This window comes from Lineus longissimus, chromosome 7, assembly GCF_910592395.1.
Source record: "Lineus longissimus chromosome 7, tnLinLong1.2, whole genome shotgun sequence".
In the NCBI taxonomy this organism is placed as follows: Eukaryota; Metazoa; Nemertea; class Pilidiophora; order Heteronemertea; family Lineidae; genus Lineus; species Lineus longissimus.
Genome location: NC_088314.1, coordinates 1517535 through 1534747, shown reverse-complemented (window position 1 = coordinate 1534747; position 17213 = coordinate 1517535). Strand labels below are relative to the sequence as shown.

General features: G+C 39.6%; 1 protein-coding gene across 3 annotated transcripts in view; it reads left to right on the top strand.

Annotated features, from left to right (window-relative positions):
* The first annotated feature begins 1053 nt into the window (after positions 1 to 1053).
* LOC135491735 (forkhead box protein P1-like) overlaps positions 1054 to 17213 on the top strand; it is a 49576-nt gene continuing 33416 nt past the window's right edge. Inside the window, exons 1-2 of one of the 3 annotated variants that reach the window (XM_064777835.1) lie at positions 1054 to 1138; positions 5726 to 5844. In XM_064777835.1, coding sequence (XP_064633905.1) covers positions 5836 to 5844 — 9 coding nt within the window. In that variant the 5' untranslated portion in view covers positions 1054 to 1138; positions 5726 to 5835. Of the gene's footprint in view, positions 1139 to 1380; positions 1403 to 5523; positions 5538 to 5725; positions 5845 to 17213 lie in introns of those variants that run through there. The other 2 variants (XM_064777837.1, XM_064777836.1) reach the window with 2 other exon arrangements.

The window sequence follows — 17213 nt, the reverse complement described above, 5'->3', positions numbered from 1 at the left end:
TAGCGTATCGCGACTATACTCTTATCTTATTCATGGGGCAACCCATTAGAGGACAGATCAGTGCTAGCTCGGGGTGATGGTTTATTTGGGGGAAGAACCTATCTTGGAGACAGATCAGTGCTTGCTCTTGAGAAAATCAAATAATTTGCGACAGCGGCGACCGGTCGGCCGGGGTGTCGAGGGGTTTCTGGGGATCCCATCGAGAAAGTCGGCAAGGCTCCATGTCACTTGTACAGCATTCAACGACTATACTGCGTATCCCGCGGGTCCGTCACACCCGGTCCGCCGCATGTCTTCAGTGGTCTTATGACGAAAGATGTATAGGCTCAACTGCTGTGGCCTAAATGATAGTGTGTCTTTCCGAAAATGATCGCAAACTTTACTTTTGGCGACACTTTGTCCATGTTATGATTCCCTTGTCAACCAAGAATTCGTCAGCAAAGCTCGAGCGCCTTGACGTTGCGGTAAAATGGCTGGATCATGGGCTCGAACCCCGCCCATGGGCCAAGAGTGAGCTCCCGATCAGAAGATTCTTCGATTTCTTCAAATCTGAGTTTGAGGGGCAGGTAGGCTATAATTATCACTAATTGATTAAAAATTTTAAAAAAATTAAAAAACACCTTGAAAATAATTAACAGGGATTAGGCTAGGCCTTAGGGACAGAGATCTATGAAAGATCAATAATTGTAAAAGCTCAAACTCATAATCATTGCTGTATCCGATCACAGGCGGCCAAATTATCTCAAACATGACCTATATTTGTTTTGTTTGTGTTTACACAGCAGGTGCTTGTGACGTCACGGCAAATGGCACCTTTTAACAACAAAGTCTTCTTACGATGACATAAAATAGTTCCAAATAAAAATCGTTACCAGCTGCAGTCGTATACATCTAATACATAGATATCTTGTAGAAGGGTCTAGCGCCTAGCGGATCAACTGAATATTCGTTATTTATATGCTATCTAAGTGTTTTTACACTGCTTAACTGCCGAGCGCATGTCACCTACACCTACCTGTACTACTTCGCGTAGTGATATATTGTTATTTACGACAGTGCTCCGTCTTGTAAGTGTTGTCTTTCATGGTTGAAAATCTTCGATTATCGAAAAGAGTGAAGAGACAGACAGAAGAGCTCGGTGAGTACAGATATCGCTTATTGCCCCGTTTACCCCTACCATGCCTCTCAAATGAATGTTATTGCCGCATTTCATTGATTTCATAATTTTCGCGTCCCGTTGTTGTTATTTAGGACCGGGATTGCGGGACCTCAATAAACAATTTGCCCAGCAAATGAGCTAAGTGATGGAGTCGCAATATCTCAGAGAGACGGCGAACACCCGCATGGAATAAACAAACTAGGATTGCTAAATTGTGAATTGAATTCTTTTTGCCTTTACACAGTAAGTGAAGCTTTTATGCCGTATTTTTCATTTGATCAGTCATTTTCTATTGCCATCGCAAGTGTCGTCTGCGCGAGCTGATGGCGATCCGAACAAAGAACGGGACCATGCGGTGTTGTTGACTTGGCCAGGCGGCCATTATGAGGCATTCGTCGATAAAAATGACTGTCATCTGTGTGCGATGATGAAAAACAAAGCCAAGGTGTGTTTTATTCCAAGATATAGTTTTCCCGCCGTTCGCTTATTCATCACTTAGGCCCAACACGTGGCTGTCACTGGCTGTCAATTAGGCCCATGGGGTCACGTGACCCAAGGCCAAAATTGAGTGACATGAGGTGACAGCAGTCAATTTAAGCATGAATGAATTCTCCCGATCACAGTTTCTCTACTGATGCTGTTTGCATTGTTGTATCTTTAATTGTATGAGATGGAAATACATAATTAGAAAGTTTTCTCACTTTTTTACTCGAAGATGAAAATTTTTTCAAATGTACTAAAACAATCAGGTCATTTGTTCTCCATTTCTTTGATATCTAGGCATTTTAGCTTTTTTGAGTTCTGAAAGGATTACTGACCATTTACAGACTACATATGCCTCTGCCTATAATGCATGGTCAGTCAGCACCTCTGTTTTGTCAGTACACTAGCCTGGTAACCCCAGGGCAAATATCTCAGTATAATGGTTAGCGGCAGATTCAACCAGTCTATTTGTATCCAATTTTAGCCTCATTTGTTCAGAGAAGCTGGAAAAAACTGCAGTGATATGGTGCTCTATATGATTGAAAGGTTTTAACTAAATTTATTGATTTTCCTCCTTTTTTATGCAATGGTGGTTTCCTTTGTTATTGGGAGTCACATAGTTTACCAGTTTTTTTGTGTGCATTGTTGTTGTTGACTGTTGATTTAGGTGATTGTTTATTTATCTCATATTGCATTGCCATGTTATTTGTGGTGTAATTTCCCCTGTGGGGCTTATCAAAATATGTATGGTATATCTGTGACAGTATGTATGATTAAAAGCTTGTTATGCATTGGCTATGAGTCCTTGCCTTTACCTCCTGCCAAGATGATTACAGGGCATTGGGCTTTGCCCATGGGCCTCAATGAAAATAAATATTTAAGAAGAAAGCATGGGTGCCCTGGTTGCAACCCTTATAGAACTATCTCATGACTGGACTTGTATTCTTTGCCACCTCTCCAAAAAATGCCAAAAACTAAAAAAAAAGTTTCTTCTCTAGGATTAATTATGAACCAGGGCAGGCAACTGTTAATTTTCCCAATGTAAATCCCATAATGCCTGCACCTGCATCTGAGCACAAACTGTATTGTGAAGTTGAAAATGAATCAAATAGTGGAGGTTTTGTCCCACTGTCAGCAGGATGCCTGTCACCAATGCAGAAAACTGACACCTCATTGTATGATGTAATGTGACTTTTTATCCCCGGAAGATTTGTTGGCTAGTAAATAAATTTATGTTGGAAACAATGGATGGAAATTATTGTGTGGGCAAGTTGTGTGTCCAGCTTATCATTCAGTGGGCTGGGTATAATGTTTTACCTCTGTAACTATTTAACTGTTGTTAGTTTACTCAGTCAGCAGGTGATGTGCTATTAATCTGTGTTGGTGTGTGAGACCTGGACCAGCGCAGGCTCATGGGCACTTTTTGAAAAGTATGAGGCACAATGCCAACTCATGGTCTTACACCCTTTAAAGGCAACCGGGGGTATAACTTGATAACATGCAAAAACCTTAGTGGTCAAGATGGCCAAACAGAAGGAATTAGAATAACCATAGCTAAATATCTATTGTCAATTGTGTAACATCAAAGGATATCGCTTGTTTACTTATCTCCAAGGTTTCCACAAGGATTTTTATCCAGGCGCAGCACCGGGGCAAATTGATTTTTTCCACTGGGACTTAGACTAATTCTTGTGTAGGGCCTTCTTGTAGCTGATAGTGGCATTTTTGATAGAGCTCCTGGTCAGATTTTGCTGCCATCCTGGACAAAACTGAAATTAGGTCTTTGACTGTTGATGGATGTCATGAACTATTCACATGTACTTGGCTGTAGTCCTCAACATGAATATGCTTGGAGAGCAACTGTAGGCGATTATTTTTGTACATCTTATTTCCATAAGTCTAAGTAATGAAATCAGCCCATATCATTGTTTTCTTTACATGAATTCATTTGTTTATATTAGGTCAGCTGAACCTATCCCATGAAATGTGCTCCAAATTGTTTGTTAGCTCCCAAGTAAACACTTCAAATTGTAATGTCTTATGCATGTTCAGGAACTACACTGATGATTATCAAGGCCTACTGTTGTTTTAGCATTTCATTCTTGAGACATTTCAATATTCTATTTATGTAAGAATGATTGTATGTCCTGTCTAGATATAGGCCTACTGATGGATGTGAGAGAAAGGGTGTGATAATTGACTTCTGCTGATGTAGGCCTCAATAACATCACATACTTTTACTCCTTGAGAGATTTTCATTTAGATGTTGTTGTCAGTTTATAGCAAACCAAAAGCTGCTCTGTCGTCATCAAATGAATAGGTTTATTTGTGCCAGGTATCCTATCACCTGTCCTGTGAAGGCATGCACCTGTCACCAACTTGACTCCCTTACACTTCACTCAAGTGCATAAGTGTGCAGATGTGTGCCCTAGTTTTAGCGGTTTCAGCAGTTCCACCCATCTTCAGCCGGAAAAAGTATAAAACTGAAGAAAACAACCATATTGTTATCATGGTGTCCTTTGCAGTTCTCTTATTATGAAATCAAACCTCAGTATGTCATCAGTGTCACTTATTTCACCTCGTTTTTGGAGGGTTTCTTTGGTAAGTTTCATTACCTTTCAATTCTTGACGCTTCCCTGCAGTATGGTCTCTCGCCAATAGGCACAGTGTATGCCATTACCATTTTTACAGTAAGACTAATTTGGGCATCAAAGCTTATTGAAGCACCTTCAGTCGTGGTCTCCTTGTCATTCAGTCAGTCACAATTTGGTTGTATTACCTCTCATTGCAGACTATCTGTCCCATATTAACCTGATACCATGAATTACATTCTGAAGGGCTTTTGAAAGCTTCTAGTGTGATATTCCCGGATGTCCTGCACTCAGACAATAAAGGGTTACTAGGACATTGCAATGACCTCCTTTGGATATTGATTTAATGTTATTTAGTAAACAAAATGTCTGTGGTAGACTTTTAGTGTCTAGGACTTCCAATGTGATGTATCCTACAGTTTTCAAGTGTGTCTATCTGATAGTGCATGTAGTGAAGTATATTTTTAACCAGTATGACTTAGATTGAATTTCAAAAAGAAAACAATTGATTTAATGTGCAATATGAAATATGATATTCACGTGGGTTAAAAAAAATTTAATTGGAAATTGAAAAGTTGGTTGTGATTGATTGTGAGTATAGTAGTCGGTTTGTGACAATTTGCTCTTGTCTAGTACCTATTTTTGTGCAGTGAAACAAATTTCTGGTAGCGCCAACCGTATAAAAAAACCCAACATTTTTTGCCTTGTTTGGTTGTGATAAGAGGAGAGTGGTGTGAGGTGGTTGTTTGGCCGGATGAACATTTTTTTAATGATGGAAATTGAAATAATATCAATATTGTTACCGCTCACCTTGTTCTCATCAACTTAATGAATTGAAATTCGTATTGATGACTGCAATTATACCAAGAGAACTTCATCTGATGAGAATTTCGCAATCAAAACCCTAGAATAACAAGGGAACAATATTCGCCTCCAATCCCAACATGATACCACCCAATGATCAACAAGAGCATAAATTACCGCCAATACCGTTATGGTGATTGTTGTTTATTCACAGTGATCGGCAGGGAATGCTGTTGACACATCGTGGCCGGGGACAAAGACAGATGCTTTGAGCCCCAAGCAAGAATGTCCAACACAACTCGTATCAGTTGGATTAAAATTGTGTTTGTTCTTTGATGATGTGTTGACTGTGGGTTGTGTATTTCAGACCTTATATTAATCCTGACTGTGTCCATGGCAATAAACTTCAGGATTTGTAACATTTCATGAAACGAGATGTGCTGTGTGGTGATAACTGAGACATAATGAATCTTTTCTGAGAGCAACTGTTTTCTGAAGAGGTGTCCAGTGTTTGATGATTCTGGGATTAGGTTGTGTTTCCTATGATTAACACTCGTCTTTTTGGGACTCGACTGTTTAGAAGAAGTGTTTCTGCAGCAGCAAATCAACAGACACTGTGAAAGTGCCAGAATCTCCTAAAGAAACTCTTTCTACATAGAGCTAATCCTCTTGACATTTCATCTTTCAGGGCCTTGTCTTATCCTGTCAAGCAGTGTCCACAACGACTGAAGAACTCTCAGTCTGTTGAAAGTCTCAGTTTGATCTCAAGTCCAGTCATCACGGACCTCCCCTTGTGAAATGTCCAAGGTAAGACCGATTTTTATGTCCTGTAGTTCATTGATAGTCATGATGGCTCCTGATTAAATTCCCGGAACTTGTAGGTTATTTCATGTATTTGGTATGCCCCCTTCTTTTAAAGCATTTTAATTTTCAGGTCTGATAAGCCAGGGCCATATTAGTGGAGGGGGGGGGGACTCCACGACAATCCAAGCTAGACAATCTTGCGCAGGACAGTGCTTGGATGTCTGGCTGCATCTCTGAGTGATATAAGATAGATCAGGACTAAGACGAGATGATTGCAATTATGTCTCTTCTCATCTAGGTCTTGTCATATCTCATGTCAGATTAGACCCGATTGGTCAGTGATAGGAAGACATGGCTTATTGTTGTCTTTGCTGATCATTGCTGTGGTTTGGATGTCCACTTCCACCCGACCTAACTCTGATCGGTCTGCTTCCAAGTTTCATTGACTGGTTTCCATATTCATGTAGCTATTTATTCTTATTTGTCCCCAGGACATTTCATTTTCAATTACAATGCTTTACATTTGTGTACAATATGAATCACTGACAGTTGACACCATCCCAAGTGAATGTAGGTGTCTGGTGTCAGTGCCACAATCAAGTCATTGGGTTGCACCAATTATTGTTAGGTATGGGTGATTCAGGTTATTCCGGCTGACCTTAGCAGTCCATGAAGTACAAGTCCAATGTTGATAAAAGGAGAATATTTCAGGTCCCTTGAAGTACTAATTAAGTAATAAGTACCCTCCCACAGCAGGGCTTTGGCTTGTTCCTATTAGGCCTTAACACTAACACATTGATTGAGCTCTGGATGGGACTGATATTTGGACTTTGTAGTTTGCTTGAGATTTTCTGCCTGAGAACAATTTTCTCAATTTTTATTTCACTTCGAATCTGTATAAATTAACCTGATGAAACTTCCAGCGATTTATTTTTATCCGTCATAAAATGTCTCAGTCCAGGTGCTGATGTGAAGAAAATCATTTACAGCCCACTTTGGTTGCCTTGGTTACTGTCAAGAAGTTTGCCCTTTGTTTACTCAGTGACTTCATCTGTGACACCACGCAAACAATAACGGTGATGAGCGCAGCTCAGTGCTCTTTGTATTTATTTTTAGTTGACAATGTGCAAGTTGAATTGCCATTATAAATCCATCCTGAATCTGTTGTTGGCGATTATGACCTGGGAATAGAATTATCGTCAAGACCTGCGTGGACTATTCCGTGGACTATTCCGTGCAACTGCACCCATCTGTTCCAGTGAGATCCAATTTCAATCTTTCGTGGCAACCAATAAACAAGTTATTTTCGAACCACATTGAATTCTGAAGTTCAATTTCAGTCATAAAATAGGTTTTATTTTTTCCCAATAGCATATGGAAATTTATTTGCTGAGCAATATTTATTTGAAAGGTTAAATATTATATTCATTTATTACTTGAAATTGAATTTTTAGATATGAATGGTTGGAGGTAATGTTGACGTGATGTTTAGATTACCAGTTAGTCTGTATTGGGCCTGGATGTTATTTTGAATCAAGTATGGAAACAAATAGATTTAGAAGTGAGTTCTGGGCAGTAGCTCCACAAATTGATGGTAAGTAGGTTCAATAGGATAACTTAATGGCAATGTAATGAATGAAGTTCAGATTGCAGTAAAAACGAGGCTGCTTTGCCAGTGCTCTCACCCGATTGTATTGACTCAGGTTTGAGGTACAGGTTTTTGGGGCCTGAAATGTTAAAGGGAGCACTAAAGCTGTGTTGATATCGAGTCATCATTAGGTTACAAATAAAGAGTTGCTGAGGAAGGCAGCCCACATTACTTCACATATATCAGTGACTGCTGGAACCTTATCTTTAGGACCTTTATGCAGTTTTACTCTGACCTCCCCCCAATGGCTGTTTCCTTGACTCGTCTCACCTTGTTTGTTTACTCAGAGCATTACTGACTCTTTATTACACCTGCCATATCCAAGACTGTTGGCTCATACACTCCTAGCTATATTGATCTCGTTTTTATGGACCATAATCTAGGTAGACGTTTATAAGGTATGTTGTTGTTGTTGTTGTTGCATTTTGACTCCTTCAAGGCCATTTGTGGCGGAATCAATACTTTGGTTGTTTTGACATTTTCGCTGTTGCCAGCTGAGCAACATTCTTTGATCGCTATATAGCTGGAGCAACATTTCTGTTGACTGTGAGGATAAGATTGTATTCGATATTCAATTAAGGAAGAGGTCCATAACTGATTGGGTTCTGTGTACCTGGAGCTCGTTATGGAATCGTGACCTCGAAGTTAATCCTTGCATGGAAAACAGGTCGAACAATCCAGTTATCGGATTTCGACGTCAAGTCCAACATGATGACATCAGAGACATCATCATAGGTCAACCCCATTTCGTTGCCCACGATGGAGCGCCATCACGGGAGGTACATGTACTACTGATCAGGAAGGGGGCAAAATTTCTCAAACTTCATGAGAAACAAATACATTTCTATCTTTGGCCTGTGCTGCTCCTCTGTTTGTATTGACAAAGTGCTCGAGCCTATCCAAATGGTAATCGGAGATGCCTGGCAAACTGGACCAACAGATAGATTGGTAAACAAAATATGCCTTGTGTACACAATACATGCAGGCAGAATTTTCTAAACAACTGGACTATGCATGATATCTTGTGGAACTAAATTATGTTGGCTTGATTTGAGGTCATTTCTAAGGGTGAGTCAAGTGGAACAATTTCATCAGTAAATTCAATGGGGTCCCACTTCCTTTTGAGGAAAAAAGGTAGTCTTGAAGAATCAATGGTCTCTTACCCTCGATTATGAGATGCTGTAGGCTTGATTCATTTACTGTAAACCCACTCAGTAGCTGTGACCTGATCATTACAGCACCTGCCCTGAAATGGTACAGCTCTTGACTGCATGGTTTTACAGTATAGGCTTGTATGATCATGTGAATCCTTGATGATGGTGATACATGTATGTGTGGGGGATGAGGCAAATGGAGATCACTCATGAACAATAATGTGACCTTAGAAAAAGGGCATAAATGACCTTTGTTTGAAGTGTTGTGGCCAATAAGCACCCCACACAACCAGTCCCTTCACACTTCATGACCATGGTTGTGAAGTGTAGCTGAGTAGTGCATATTTTTCATTTTGGGTTGTGTTGTAATATTTGCTATAAAACATCGACCTACAGGAATTGATTTTCTTTTTGTCTGATATTCAGATGTTATTCGGAATATTTTCTGTACAGAGATATAAAAATTGCTTTGCTCAGTGTCTCACAGGTTAAAATAAGAGATGTATGTAAGACTGTATAGGTCTGTTTACTTTCTCAGAATAAACAGTGATAAACAAGCTGAGTAAAATCATGTACAACTCCAGGGTATGTTGCTATGGACAAGCTTCCATCATGAAATGAAATCTAATATGGCCATGGATGGTATTTCAATAAAATCGCGTGGAATGTTTCTTGTGGTGAAGACATGTTGTTTCGCTGATATCTTCAAAAATCAGCATTAAAGCCAAGAAGAATTAGTTGTTTCGTCCAGTTATGTCTAGAGAAGAAATCGGATTGAAAAACTCCCTGCTTTTGATATCATGTTGTGCTAAGATTGCTGGAAGATGTTGCTGCAGTTGGTATAAACATCACAACAACCACCAAATTATTGGTCCAAAAACTATGTCAGGTTCTATGATGGCCACACCCAAATGCCTCCAATCAGTCTATTCAATTTGAATGTGTGGGTGGAAAAATTCAAATAGAGCTTTAATTAAAAGTGGGCACCAGCCAGATCTGCAGATCAAATCTGGTGTGTTGCTCAGAGTGCACCAGGGGAATAGTTTTTATTTTCTATTTATTAAACAACAAAGGTCGTTGCTGGTATCATGTAGTGGGGTGTGAAGTCTAAAAGGCATCATGATTAAAAATGAAAGAGATGAGGGTAGGACAAACTAGAACTTGTCTGAAAGCATTATTTCCGCCAAGATACTTTGCCATGCGACGCAGCGCTGGGAATTGCTTCCTTAAATATTCTCTTTTCCATTTATGTGTCTTTGTTTCTATTTTTAGGATTCTAAGAGATTAATTTTGTGCGAGCCTGCAGGCGTGAATGGTTTTGTTGACCGTGCATCTCGCGATAATGGTCTTGATCCTGTCTGATTCATCACCTACAAGCGCTTGTTTACCTCGTTGATGGAGAGCTGGAGTCCACAAATATGATTCCTGGGGCTTTTGTTGTCTTCTGACAAGTTCCCATCAGAATTCTCCTCACTGGATCGGATCGATGTAGAACTGTCAACTGTCGTTCATATTGATGGTGGCAGTCCTGTAGGCCAGAGACTCACTTCTCAATCTTGTAATAAAGCCTGGGAATGAAGCATACCACATTGTGTGATGTGATCTCCTATTGATGGTCAAGAAAATAAAGCCATTGTTGTTGACTGATTCCCTGTGAACGGTTCAATGGATCACAAAGTCCTGGTTTATTCTAAGTATCAAAACGGTGGGTCGATCTTGCCCCACTTGGCACTTGAGCCAAGGCCATTCACCGTTCCCCAGCCATGCAGAGACTTTCCCATTCATAGGGAAATTTGTTTGTTGTATTTGAGGTCTGTTTACCTGTTTTCTTATAAACATTCTATACTGTATATAATTTTCTTATATACTCCTCAATCCTTCACATTTTTTGCTTAAAATCATTAAATACATTTTGAAGTACTGCCAGGCACTTGCGTTTAACCCTTTGTAAAACACACAGTGTCAGAAAGTTATTTCAAAGCTTCCAAGAGACACAGTATAAGTTTAGCTAACACATAACACCCCACTGACAGAAGCAGAACTCATGGAAAATCATCGGTGGTCAGTGGTGTGTCTTGCACAAGGACATGACTGATGGTGCTGCCACTGTTTGTAATTATAAGTGGTAATTTCCTTGGGGGCAATGGGGTGTTTGTTGACGGTCATTCTTACGGAGAGCCTGAGTTTGAATTGCAACATTACTACACCATAAAAGAGGTCATTTCCAGATTGCTGGATTGATGGTTCACACCCATGAACTGCAAGCTACAAGTCCAGCTCTCTAGAACTACACCACCTTCCAGCTCCACAATGAGAAGATACAATAGATTTATGACCAAAATTATGTTCTGACCGTCCATTCACAAATCTTGTGGTTGATCATCCACACACACTTGAATCAAGACAGCAAACGAGGCCATAAATTCATGCAATGCTTCTTCTTCCGTATCAGAAAATTGACAAAATAGTCAATATTTCGTTTACAAAATGTTACGACCGAATCGCGATTGTGATTGTAAGACGTCAGAAGATGTGACAGTGATGTTACAATTTTATGCCAACCTCGGCGAAATCTCTGATGACTTTAAATTGTAAGAAAAAAGTGACGTTTTGTAGTAATGATGCTGCAAATAAACTAAATCACTGTGCGATCTTGATTGACCTTGGGTTGTAGCGATTGATTGGTTGGTTTGGGACGCCGATGATGCTGCGGTGATTGCTCACTTGTATTGCGATACACAGTGTTTATCTGTATTAAACTATAGATTATGAAACGGGTACGTTATTGATTTGTTTGCTATGCAATTATTGTCGTTGTGCATTTGACGGGCAGCGTGACCCCACGTCAAATGGGTAATCACGTTTTCCTTGGAAGCGCCGGAGTGGTTGACCCCTGGCCCATCCATTTGTGAAAGGTTGTGAATGAGTGAGGCTTGGATGTTGAACAGATGATGTGTTTGTGTCAATCCTTGATGTCGCAAGATGATTTTCATCTTCCTTAGCTTCTTGTTGCAAATTGTTAGACTCTTCTCACTGAGGCACTTTGACAGTGAACATCTCCATCTATTGGTTAATTGCTCCCTTCATCTCCTGATAGCCCACTCTTCCAATAAGCATGAACACAATAGCCTTTGTTGTCAACATCATCACCCTCAGTGTCTCTCAACACCAGGCAAAAATATGCCAGTTTGAAAAAGAAAATTCTCACAACAATACACACTAAGAAGTTCACTATTGACTAAAACAGCTTTTGACTCTTCATCTCTACGTATTATATACTACATGGTGCAAAGACATAAAAATGGTTGCCATAGAGACGTCCCTTGCACTTTTTAGATGCAATAAAATTTGCCGTCTCGAACATGGTAAAATTAAAACGTGGCTCCCTCGGAGGGTGAATGAACACAGCTGTTTCCCGATTATTCTGACGGTGAACAAGCGCTGATTTAATTTGCAGAGCGCCCTGCCATTTTGTTGGTAATAATAAATGAGCGTATAATTCCTTTATGGTTTGGTAAATGTCAACAATGTTTTAGATTGTGCAGTTTCAGTGGTCGTGTGAGTTTGCTTGTGACATTTTCTCATCAAAATTTTGAAAATTTATTTTTTACGAAACGTCACCTGGCCCACCATGTACCTGCCTCTAGGCTCCCTTTAAACTTGGAACAGAAGGTGTGATCAAGATAAAATCTCAATTAGCTATTTGAATTCTCGAGCCAAATTGATCCAAACAGTCTTTTTTCAACTCATGGTGGAGATATTCAGGTGGCAGGCTCTTAGCTCAGAAGATAATTTTAAGTGGCCAGTGAGAAATCAGAAGCAAAAAGTGAATCATTACCACAGGTTTTTTGCTTCATTGAAGGTGAGGTTTTGGATTGGTTTTAGAGTAGGACTTATCGCTTGTTATCAAAGGGCAAACTGAGTTGTAAGAAATAGTGCATGTCATTATCATCCCCTTGTGATCAAGATACGACTGATGTGCATTGACAAAAATAAAATGTAATAAGGAGTTGGAGCGTTACCACATAACTTCTGCTGTCACCACATGCCATGATGGACAGCGATAAAACCAGGCAGCATCATTGATGGCATGGCAAAACTGCAACATTCCGTTAATTCTCTCTGACCCCAGCCACAAAGATAAAGATTGGTCCTTCAGTGGCGCTGTTGCTCCTGGCCAGTGTACCTTTTTACTAGATCTATATACATGATTGCCTGTTACGAGATGTATCCCAGCCCCCTTAGCCCCTCTATGCACCAACTCATCAACAGTGTTTACTGAAACTATCAGACACAGTTACTACCCATTGGAGCTCCGTAAAATGAATATATTTTTCCATAGTGATGCGCTTCCTTTAATGAACTCTGTCATCCCAATCATGTATGAAGTTATCATAAAGCGGTGTACCAGATATTTTCTAGGTGAGCCTAATTTATCTCCCTGATAAAATAATATGAATTAATGTATACATTATGTTATAAATAGTATTCAGAGGTAAACAAATCTGTACACACTGTTATTGTATAACGGGCTGCTTTATTTATCAAGCCCCGAATATTTATAAAGCAGTTGGAATAAAATGCCAACAACTGTTTGCCATTAAATTTGCTACAAATGTGATCTGGATACTGGGCTGTCTGGAGGTTCTTTTGACGGTCACCTACAAATGCATTTCCTTTACGTCGTGACCACGTGTGACGGCCAATATGGCAGTGCAGAACATTTGGCAATGTCATCATGTGATGTCAGTGAAGAACCTCTATCCTGAGTGATTGTGACATCGTAGCTAGGCCTTGTACATCGGCATTTGAATTTCTACATAGTAATTTTGGGTGGGTCACTTAGCAAAGACATCATAACATAGTTCATCTGTTTGAAAATTTCCCAATCACGTTTGCATTCCTGTTTATTTATTTACATATTCCACCGTAGTAGTGTACCCTGCTCTTGTCAATGTTGTCTTTGCCACACTCCATTCAGTCCATCCATAGAAAAGCGTGATAATATATTAAAACGCATACAAAAATTGTGGCATGGTTTGTCTCATTTTGGATTTTGCTTATTTTGTAAACAACGGCGAAATTGTGCTTGGAATGAACGCAATAAATTCAGCCTTATCTAGCTAAATAAATACACTCTGAAATAGTTTCCCCATGAATAATCAATTAGGGTTGGCGGTGTTTTGATAAGGAGCAGCTTGCTCTAAACTAAATAAGACCACAACATGGTTTTTCTCCGACAGTGTATGCAGTAATGGCTTCGAGTCTGCCGTGATGGAAAAAATTGTGCGCTATAATTTCAGATGCTGTGAAAATTTTATATCGCTAAATGTGTAAGTGGCCAGCCAGTTGTCTTAGTGGCCATATTGGTTTGGGCGGCCATGATGGTTGACTAGTAACATTATGAGCTTTCTCACCCAAAAAGATAGCTTTCATGATACACACAGGAATCTGCCGGCATAACTTGTCCTCTTTTTGAGCCGAAATTTCCTATCATAATTCATATCGTAACGCTCCTGTACCCCCTCTCCTCACAGTCACTGAGAAGGGGCAAACCACTGCGTCGTTTACTTCCGACCTATTTACTTCTCATTACTTTCAAGTTCAAATCTGTGTAGCTGGTAAATAAATTTTGGAACAATAAAAACGACCACCATTATATAGTTTTTTCCCTGATGATTTTAGGTTTATGAAAGTCCAGTGGTAGCGATTGATTAATCACTTCATGTTTGGCCCCTAGTTTTATGAGCTCAGCGGTATTATTAGTGTTTATAGCTGTGTCATAATCAAGCCTTATTTAGTCGTTGGTCGGAAGGACTATTATTTATATGTACAGTCTGTTGGCTCTAGACTCAGTAAACATGTAAACAAAAGTAGATATGACGCAATTGTTTTCTATTGCCACTACTTGTTGGCGGAATTCTAAATACAAATAAGCAAAATGTGACGTAACATCCACCCGTGAATAATATTGGGGTTCATATATTATACTGTATCGTGTTGAGTTTGTTGGTTGTTCAGACGGTGATTGTTCTAATGCTGCAGTATGTTCGCAAGGAGAAAATATCTTTTGGTGAGTGATTTGATGGATACTTTGAGCTGAAAGATTTACCTCAAGCAGGAAAAAGATCCTTCTAATTTATCCATGTTTTGATTGTGTGATAATCGTGGAAAAAAAGTGGATGCAGGAAGACAACCAGAAACATCCACAATCAAAACCCCAATATTTCCCGCCAAAATAACTTTCCTCGTCAACTTTCTCATCTACATGTACTTCGCATAATTGTTTGGTTTTGCCCCATCGTCCATACCGTCTCATCAGTGTCATTTTTTCAATATCACCCACGGCAGCTATCAATAGATACTTGGGTAATAATCAGGGAAGAAGTTTCCTCTTTTGCTTACCCAAGAACCACAAACGCACCAAGATTGTATCCTCATGTAGCTGATTCGGTACACATCATATTTCTGTATTAATTGTTGTTTGTTTAGATGGAGTAATTAGACCGATATCTTCATGGTGATATCTTTGGATGGTGTTGTGGCTATAATGGCAATCAATTCTTGACGATATTGATTGTCATTTTGTCTCTACAGATTGCTCTGGTGAAAATTCATAAAAACTACTGGACTCATTTATAAATCTTAGATATTCTTTCTGGCTGGAAAGTGTTCAAAACTTATTAGTTCTATATATCATATAAAGATGGCATTTTCTCGTCTTTTAGTCACATGACTGAAACAACTTTTGAAGTGTTCAAGCAATTAGCTAATGTTGCACGCTCCTGGGCTAAATAACATGCCCTTTGGCCATTGTCACACGCCGGGCAAGTACCTAAGTGGTTGGAAAAACTCCATCCACCCTGACCGGCCAGAGGAGCTTCTATTTATCACACTCATTCTGCTCTGAGCGATTTTTTTGTTGGCATTTCTGATCTGCTGTCAACGCCAGCCGCCAAAGTAATGCTCAGCAATGGGAATGAAGTGGCCACTGAGAATTTGCGCAATTCATCCCCGATAATGATCGAACTTTTCGTCAACTTTACGTCATTTTCAAACGATATTTGCCAATAAATGGATGTATAAACAGGGAGCGGGCTCAATGTCAACAACAATCATTAGCAGAGGAAAAAAAGTGTGCTCGTGGATGTTTTGGACAGCCATTTATCGTCTTTCAAAGTTTTGATTTGAACTGGTCTCCCTCTGGGCACCATTCTCACTTGGGGATGACAAGGTCCTGCTAAATTTGAGCAAATCTGTCTGAAATGGGAGATCAATGTAAATGAACATGATGACTCCATGTGAAAGTTGATTCTGAATTTGCTGAAAAGAATGCTTTCCTGTTTTTAGTAAAACTTAGGTTGACTTGGTTCTTTTCACCCTGGAAAATCCAAAGTATGCTGTGTGCTGTTCAGCCTTCGAGGCAAAGAGTTAAATCAGTTGAATTTATTCGCAGTTCGATATCTGACGAAGAACGCTGTCATTATACGATAATGTTTGGTGAGAAATATTTGTTTGCAACGAGAGACTTTCTGTCAACAAATTCCTATGCTACCATTGTCTGTGTTGTTGACAACAAGTTGTTTATAGATATACAAACAGTCCCGAATGTTTATTTCAGGTATTTAACAAACATATCCCTGCTTGAATTCTGTTTGATCATATGAACTTGGGAAAGGATCCAGGCACAATGGAGCTCAGAACGGGCTTAGCAAGGTACATGTAGCAAAAACAAGTAAGGCAAATCTGGACCCATACTTGCTTGGGTATATGTTGGCTCAACTCTTAGCTCCAATAATTGTGCTCCAATGAGTCCATTACCCAGAAATTCTGCCCAAGATCCTCCAAGATCATGCATACATCATTAATTCAATATTATTTCTGATCGAGTTTTCATCATCATCAACAAGCACAGGTAGTAGGTTACCTTTGGGAACTTTTTGGCTGAGTTGTCTATTGCTCCAAGTCCACTTGTCCATGTGTTGTGTTAAAGTTGTCTGTTGATGTCTTATCATGCCAAGGATGTCTGCTGCTCAAGGCTGATGTGGGCGACACTTTGAAACCATGAGCAGGAAGTGAAGAGATTCTGAGGTTGAGAAAGCTGAAAGAGAATTGAACTTGTTGTAAGTTTTGTTTGTGTATTCTCTTTGAAGGGAGTTGTGTTGAATTCAACATGACAAGTATTATGGCCGACACATCCAGACTGGCCATTGGTGTCATATACGGCTATTGCATCACTGTCACCATCTCCATTATAGTCACAAATGATAAAACATGCAATATTATTTATCAAGCTTGGAAACAAAGCAACCTTATGAAAGGCGAGAACATAAATATTATTGCACTGCTACCTCCTGAGCCAGCTTTGTTTATGCTCATGAATTATGTTGACTATTGATTGTTGTGACTTTGTTTTCTTCTGCTGAATATTTCAGCACCAAAACAAAAACAATAAAATTCTAAACAATCCCCTAGCAACTCCTTGCTATGAGTCCTGTCATTGTCATTGCAAATTGATAGGTCTTATTTGAATATTTTTATACGGTGGCATTTAGGCGCCTTGATATCTC